Below are 8,183 nucleotides of genomic sequence, written 5' to 3' on the forward strand. Positions count from 1 at the left end.
GGCTTGGGGAAGAGTGGCTGGAAAGCTGCCCAGCAGAAAAGGACCTGGGGGTGCTGGTGGACGGCCAACTTAACATGAGCCAGCAGTGTGCCCAGGTGGCCAAGGCGGCCAACAGCATTCTGGCTTGTATCAGGAATAGCGTGGCCAGCAGGAGTAGGGAAGTGATGGTGCCTCTGTACTCAGCACTGGTGAGGCCTCACCTCGAGTGCTGTGTTCAGTTCTGGGCCCCTCTGTACAAGAGGGACATTGAGGTGCTGGAGCGTGTCCAGAGGAGAGCTACCAGGCTGGTGAGGGGTCTGGAGACCAGGTCATACGAGGAGAGGCTGAGGGAGCTGGGCATGTTTAGCTTGGAGAAGAGGAGGCTGAGGGGAGACCTCATTGCCCTCTACAACTACCTGAAAGGATGTTGTAGAGAGGTGGGTGTTGGCCTCTTCTCCCAGGTGAATAATGACAGGACCAAAGGAAATGGTCTGAAGTTGCAGCAGGGGAGGTTTAGATTAGATATTAGGAAGAATTACTTTACTGAAGGAGTGGTCAGGCACTGGAACGGCCTGCCCAGGGAGGGGGTTGAGTCACCATTCCTAGACGTATTTAAGAAACGTCTAGATGTGGCACTTCAGGGCATGCTATAGTGTGTGGTTGGACTCGATGATCTCAAAGGTCCTTTCCAACCATGAAGATTCTGTGATTCTAAGGAACCTCAGAAGGGTCAACAGCAAGATCAGGGTGACGAAGCTGATGACCGCCTGGCAAAGGAAAGCATCCCTAAATCTGATGGCATTTTTGCTTTGTAGCGTCACCCCCAAGAGCGACGATCACCCCTGGGCTGGTGCAGGGACTCCTCCTAATGGGGTGACCCCATGGCCGGACACAGCATTTGTGCTGTGGCATCACTCGCTGCTTCAGGAGGACCATTTCGGTCCCACTGCCCACACACTGAGCACCTTTGCCATGCGCCGCCCCCCCCGGCTCACTTTCCTTCCTGTTCCTGGCTCCTGGTCCTCTCACCCTGCACCATCACCGCTACCACGATGGGTTCGGGCAGCACCGTGCCCGCCTCCCTGCATCAGCCCTTTCGCTTCCCGATCGGAGCCAGTGCCGCTGCTCTTGATGAGGATGAACCTCCCAGGCCACCCCACCATCAAGGCTCCTGCTCAGCCAAGAAAAGGCATTGTTTAGGTTTACAGTGGGAACAGAAAGAAAAAGCAGCTGTAAAAACGCTCTTTTTTCTTTTTGTTCTTTTTTTTCTATTGCGTTGCAAGGGGCAGAGCTGTTGACACCCACCTGCTCTGTCGCGGTGTTTGCTGAAGGAAACTCTGCTCCCACAGTGAATCTACTGTGCCAGGGAACTCCCCTGTTTCCAGAGGCAACTGGGGATGGAAACCAGAGAACTGGCAAAATAATTATTGTCCGGTGTTGGAGTTTGGGCTTATTTCTTGTGGCTGAGGATGACCCAGGCCCAGGGAAAAACAAGTGATGGAGGCAATTAGGGATGGAGACCTCAGGGATGAATAAACAAAATACCTGTAGCCTGAAAGCCCAAGGAAAGAGAAAGGAGCTCCTGTGAAACGCTTTCCTGGAAGATCAAAAGCACATCTGGCACGCAGGTAGGCACCGACAAACAGATGTTCGAGCAGAATAACCATGGTCGCTGCAGAGAATACAAGAGAAAATGGAACCCTTTGTCCCGGAGAGGCCAGGAGGGCTCTCGGTGGCCGCGGGACCTGCTGTGTCACTGCTGGCCACGGTCCCAGGGCTTCGCTCACTGCCCAGGAGCACGGCAGGGGCAGGGAGGAGTGGGCACCATACTGCTGACGGCTGAAGCACTTAACCTCACCGTTAGCTGCTCAACAAGCCTTCGCTAAACGAACCGACATTTGCAACTCCTTGTTCTCTGCAGGGAGAAAAAGGTTTCCTTTGCTTTCCAGACTAGAATCGTGCCTTTGCGGGGTTAGAGATGGGAAACAAAAAGCCCACCTGGGCCAAAGGGAAACTTGAAGCCCTTGTGGGAGCTGCTGTGCTCTCTTCACGGCTCTGGACTGGCCATGGCTTCAGCAACCCTGCACCCAAGAAGCTCTGGCTGGGGACACGCATCCTCCTACCACAGCCACCACCCTCCTCACTGCAACCTCAGAAATTCCCTCCTTGGGGGGTCTCGCAAGCTGCCGACTGTCAGGACTGGACCAAAGAGTAACTTTTCACCAACTGTACTGGAAAGCCCTTAGAGGGACTGGTTACATTCACAGTGCTGGGCTTTCTTTTTGTGCCACTGGATTGCTCACGGGTCTGCTAGCGCTTTCCACCCTGCTGCTCCCAGCCCTCCCGCAGGACACCGCTCCCCTGTGGGTACCACTGCTCCTGCTATTCCCTCGGAGCTCAGCTACGGAGATGTATCTCCTTCAGCTTGCCCTAGGCAGGAGCACAGGGGTTTTGGGCATGCCTTTGTGGCAGCCACCCCTGCCCCTGTAGGGCAGTGGGAGATGAAGGAGTGCTTTACAGGGAAGAAGGGGAGCTCTGCAGCCGACCTGAAATTGGCTGCTTGAGCTCAAGTTATCGTCAGAAGAGTTGCAATCAAAGCCTACACTGAGTATTTTCTTACTCAAATCAGTGCTCCAACATTGCTTTTATTTTCCAGCCCGATGCGTCACGGGGCTTTTGTCAGAGCCCTGCCGTACCCAGCGAGTACAAAGGTCTCTCCGCTGGCTCCATTTACATGAATAGTTACAGGGTGCCCGTGGGTTCTGTCCTGCAGAGAGGTTTTACTCCTCCAGACCGACCCGGATAATTGTTGGCTCGCCTGCACCCACTGTGTGAGTGCACAAAAGTGTATGTTGGTAGAACACAGCACTTTTTTCAACACAACTTTCTGGTGGAGAGCAAGTCTTCGACTGAGTCTGGGTCAGGCGCAGTAAATCACAGCCTGAAAGACCTAAGCAGGACATTTATAGTCCAGGGACCAACCTCGACGAGAAGCGTTAAGACTACAGCACACCATAGACCACTCGGAGCAAGCACATCAGCCCCCATAAAGGACACAAAATCTCTTTCTGGCATTCCTGAGCCTTTGAAAGGCAGGCATTAGAAAAGGGCACATGAGGAAAAAGTGGCAATTTACTGACAAGCTTCCAGGTAGGCCGGCAATATTAGATACTCCAATTCATCACTTAAAAAGAGCAGAATATAATTCCTCTTGTAATCAGGATGGAAAGGCATGTGGCCTGGACCAGCAGAGAAAAGATTGACTCATATTAAGTCCAACCCATTACCAAGTGTCAAGTGCTCCCTAAGATGGCTCACACGCTAATTTGAGAAGTCACCTGGTGGCAGCGGGTCACCAGCTCCCTCTACAGACAATCAGGACACAGCCGGACCCCTGCAGAACTGCTACAGCAGATGCATAATAACAAAGAGTCCCTTTAAACTGCCACCAAGGAGCAGAATTTTCCTCCTCGTCACCGGCAATAATTATTCCGCTCGACTCCGAGTCCTTTGTCTTCCTCCACGGTGAGTGGTCTGGCCCGCTCCCCTACCCCGGGGTGGATGAAGAAATGGCTGCGATTGCCTTAGTGCTCCCCAAGGCAGACGCCGATGTGTCTTTTGTTTCTTTCCAGGGAAACAAAGAGCCGGAGCGATGGAGGGAAAATGTAGGCGCCACTGGGCTGCAAGAAAAGTTCAGCCGCCCGGAACCAGGTGGTTGTTCGGAAACAAAGTGCCAAGACCGTTCGCAACGGCAATACTTCACCGGCAGCAGCACCCGCCGGCGAGCGTGAGGAGCGAGCCGAGGCGAGCGTGAGGAGCACGCCTGCCTTCCCTCCCACCGACATCCCCCGGCACCGCAACTCCAGCCACGCGTGTGTAGGTGACACATACACACAATGACGGGGACATAGTGGGATGAAAACCCGCGTGCAGGGGCGGCTGCAGGGTGAGGGGACTGGGCTAACGAGAGCGACACGGCGTCGGGAGCCAGAAACTGCTGAATTTTCATCCTTGCCTTGACACCTCTTTGTTTCAGCATCTCCCGTCTGCAGGAGGTGGTATAATAATATCTGGAGGAGCAAGACGGGACTGCTTAAGGAGCAAACATCTTTCTCAGCATCCTCTGCCAGGCAGAGCATCTCCAGTTGCCCTCAGCTCCTACCTCCCTTCACCTGCGATGCTGGGAACTTACTGCCCATGGAAACAGCATGGTTTTGTTTTTTTTTTTTTTTTTGGTCGTCCTTTTGTCAGTAAGATTATGCTCTTACTCTGTACCTAATGAACACTTTGTTCTTTCTTTCTGTGATTTCTCAGTATTCGTAGGTGAGAGAAATATGTTCCCCCCCGCTCCCACCCGTATGAGGCATATTCTTCCAAAGACAATCCAAATCGCAGGCAGGGGGCAGGGTATGTGTAAAAGTGGGCAAGCTGTTCGCGCCTCACAATAATTAGAGAGTGGTTCGGTGCCAAGGAAAAAGAAGAAAAGAGTTGCACCTGCCTGCATTTCCCAGCCCCCCTCGGTGGCTGTGAGCCTGCCGGGGGACACCTGGCCAGCCCTTCGCTTTCCTCAATGCTTGGGCCGCACTGACCAAAGCGAAGGTGGTCGATGGGGGTGTGGAGGAGGATGCTGAGCCACACGATCCAGCAGACAAATATTCCTGACCTGGGGGAGAGCTGTACAAACACCTGGTACCTCCCAAACCGCTCACGCAGAGGAGCTATTCCCCCCCGGACACACAAAGAGCTCCTGGAAAACTTTGGAAGGGTATCTTTCACTACACTGTTGTGCACTTCTGCTGTCACACAGTCCCCTTTACATACAGGCCCTGTTTGCAAAAGATACTCCGATCGTGTGGCCCTCAAAGTTGAAAACCCTTTATCATCCCCTGAACTGCTGTCGATCGGGCACTCAGCTTTCCCACCTCTCCCCCACAAAACGCTTCAGCCAGGTCAGAGCATCGTGTGGACCATCCCTGGTACCACGGCAGCACACAGGGATGAAGCGCTCTTTGTGCCAGGCTCCTGCGCGAAGAGTTTAGGGTGTAAAATGAATGGTGTTTGGCGCCTTGCTGTGTTTGGGATGAGGGAGTTCATCAAACCCAAACCACTTCGGAGATGCAATAGGGAAAAGAAGTGTGTGGGAGAGGGCAAGGCAAGAGAAAGGGTCAGTTTGCCCTACTTCAGGATTACTTCTTAATAGAGCAGGGTCCCACCTTTGCTTTGTGCGTCCCTGTATCGGAAGCACAGCTGATATGGGAGCTTACCTATGGAAAAACGGTCTGGGACTAACACATATCAGAGGGCACCAGATTGCAGGACCCCTCCTTCGCTCCCCGGGGCGTAAGGTGCTCCTCTCCTTTGCTAGTTACCTTTTGCACTATTATTTCTGAAAAGCCGTATGAAACGAGCTGCTCACCGTTTCTACAGAACTCATCTGACCCTGTTGCCGTCTCTGCCGCTGCACCGCTTGGCAGTACTTCCTTGGAGGAACTACAGCAACAAACTCAGATGCCAGGGCTTGGAGATAAGCAGCCAGCAAACATCTAATTTCCATACAACGTACAGAAAAGAGAAAAAAAACACCAACCCAAACACTAGGAATCCCTGATGAACCAGGGCGAAAAACAGGACAAGTAAGTAACAAAACAGAATGGATTTTCAATAAGGGCACAGCAAGTTCTGGCAGACAGATCTAGCAGATAGACAAGGAGAGAGAAGAAAGAACAGAAGCCGGAAAAGAAAATGGGAGGAAAGCAAAGGGATCGGAGCAGTCTGTCCGATGGGGAGGACGCTTCAGAAGCTTTTCATTTCCTTTATTATTATATAGATAGTGCCAGCTCATTGCAGAGCAACAATTAATCTAGCCTGGTAACCCACGGTCCGGTGCTGGGTGTTTCTGGACAAGGCTACTCCCCTTTAAGCACTTCTTGCCTGTGGCACCCAATATAATATAACAATGAAACAATGACAAACATCACTGCATTTCGTTTATAATTTTAGTCCCGAGTGCCAGGTATTTGTTTTGATGTGACGCTGTGGGCAACGCCACCTGGTCCCAAACAGAAAGATCTTCTGCTATTTGGGCACTATGAGTGCACCCCACACTGCTGGAATTATTGGATTTGTTTTCCTGTGCTACTGTAGTGAGTTCCTCAAGTTAATACAAACCCTACCCTCAGCATTTGTTCCTCTCATCCCCTAAGTTTCCAAGCAGCCCCCAGAGATAGGGTTTATGGGGTGGGTGGGGTGTTGCTCCTCTCCTCAGCCTTAGGGGCTGCTTTAGTCCCTGCCAGGCAGGGCACCTGCAGGTAAGCACCTGTCCTGGAGGCAACCGGGGAGGGGTGATCACAAAGCCTGTGGGGACAGAAAAGTGGGTTCAGCTCTCCCACCCTGCTCCATCACCCCCACCCAACTGGTCCCTGCTCAATCTCTCCCACCCTGTGGACTGGTCCATGCTCCAGCACCCTGCAGACTGGTCCCTTATCCATCATGTCCGCAAGCTGGTGCCCTCTCCACCATGCCCATCCAGACCAGCACTGGCACCCAAACCCCCTGGGCTGCAACTTGCCCCACCATACCCGGCCAGCAAACTGCCTGCACCAACATCCCACTTAGGGACCTTCTCCATCAGTCCACCAACACCTGAGCACTGCCCACGCCCAAACCCCTCTCTCCAGACCAGTATCTGCTCCAACGTCTCTAACCAGACTGGTACCCGCTCCAGCATCCCTACCCAGACCTGCACCTGATTGTGCATCCCTACTCGGACCAGGACGTCAATGTCTCTAGTGGGACTGGCACCTGTTCCAGCATCCCCACCCGGACAGGAACCTCAGTGTCTCTAACGGGACCGGTACCGGCTCCAGCATCCCCACCCGGACCGGTACCCCAGCACCTCTAACGGGAGCGCTACCAGCTCCCGCACCCTTGCCCGGACCGCCGTGGCTACGCCCCGACCCCCTGCCCCGGCGTGCTCCGTCCTGCCCGGCCGGGGGGGCGGTCCCGCCCGGGGCTGCCGCCGGCTCCGCGGCGCTGCGCGGGAGCGGAGCGAGCTCCCTTCCCACTTCGGCGCGGCAAGAAACCGGGAGAGCCGGAGACAAAGAAACTGTCGGGCTCCCCCCCCCCCCCCCACTCCAGCCCTCCGCCGCCGCCTCCTCCGCCTCCAGCACCCCCATCCTCCGCGCCCCTCCGCGCCGCGGAAGGGGGTATTTACCCGCTCTCCTCCTCGATCTCGGAGATATCGGCGAAGATGAGGAAACCGACAAGCAGCGTGAGCAACGCCAGCGTCCAGCCCCGGCACGGCAGCGGCATGGCTCCCGGGCTGGGCTGGGCAGGGCAGGGCCGGGCCCCTCCGCGCCGCTCCGCGGGGTGCGGAGCAGCGGCTCCGCGTCCCGGCTCGGCGACACCGCCACCGCCGCCGCCGCCGCCGCCCGGCGGGGCCGCTCCGCCCCTCAGCGCCCGCGGAGCGCCCGTCCCGCCCCGCCCGGCGCGGGGAGGGGGCGGACGGGGCGGGCTCTGCCCCCGCTGCCCCCCGACGGGAAAGTTTGCGGGGCGTCCCGGCAGCGGCTGCCCCTCGTTCCAGGGATGCGGGGGACACACACACGCACACCCCCGCCACCTCCCCGCCCTCCGGTGCCACCCGCCGCGCTTTTTGTTGGGGGTCCCCCTGCGCGGCCGCGGAGCGTCCCCTCCCGTGCGCCCACCGGCGCGGTGCGGCGGTGTCAGTCCCGGTCTTGGAGGCGGGGGGGGCGGGTACGGGCAGGCGCGTGGTTTCTGCCCGAAAGGGCAAAAACTGTCATCAAATAAGACACAGCTACTGTTTGCGGTGGCGGTGATTGTGCCTTGTCCTCTCCTGCAAGGCGCCTGCAACAGAGCCGAGCTTTTGGGGTGGCAAACGGTTTGTTTACAAAGATGATAAATAACTCATCACACCTATCCCTATTACTATTAATACCCATTTTGGTAACAACAATGCTTTGCATTACTATAAATACCGGCTGTCACAACCACACCAGCCCTGCCACGATTCTTGGGACCTCGCCGGAGTTGAAACAGGCAGAATTTATTAAGCACAAACCACGCAAGGGGCTCCGCTTCTGGAGGCGCTTGGATGCATCGCTGCCACATTCACAGCCCCTGTGAGCAACCTCTTGCAGGCTCTGTGGATTTCGTTATGGAGCGAGAAAAGGCTGCAGTTTCTACCC

At 55.6% G+C, this 8,183-nt stretch overlaps 1 protein-coding gene across 1 annotated transcript in view; it reads right to left on the reverse strand.

Annotated features, from left to right (window-relative positions):
* ST8SIA2 (ST8 alpha-N-acetyl-neuraminide alpha-2,8-sialyltransferase 2) overlaps positions 1-7,400 on the reverse strand; it is a 34,199-nt gene extending 26,799 nt beyond the window's left edge. Inside the window, exon 1 of the mRNA XM_054215507.1 lies at positions 7,193-7,400. Within this exon, the coding sequence (XP_054071482.1) occupies positions 7,193-7,290 (98 nt within the window). The 5' untranslated portion in view covers positions 7,291-7,400. The remainder of the gene's footprint in view (positions 1-7,192) is intronic.
* Positions 7,401-8,183: the final 783 nt, after the last annotated feature.

The sequence above is a fragment of the Rissa tridactyla genome, chromosome 9 (assembly GCF_028500815.1).
Source record: "Rissa tridactyla isolate bRisTri1 chromosome 9, bRisTri1.patW.cur.20221130, whole genome shotgun sequence".
Classification (NCBI taxonomy): domain Eukaryota; kingdom Metazoa; phylum Chordata; class Aves; order Charadriiformes; family Laridae; genus Rissa; species Rissa tridactyla.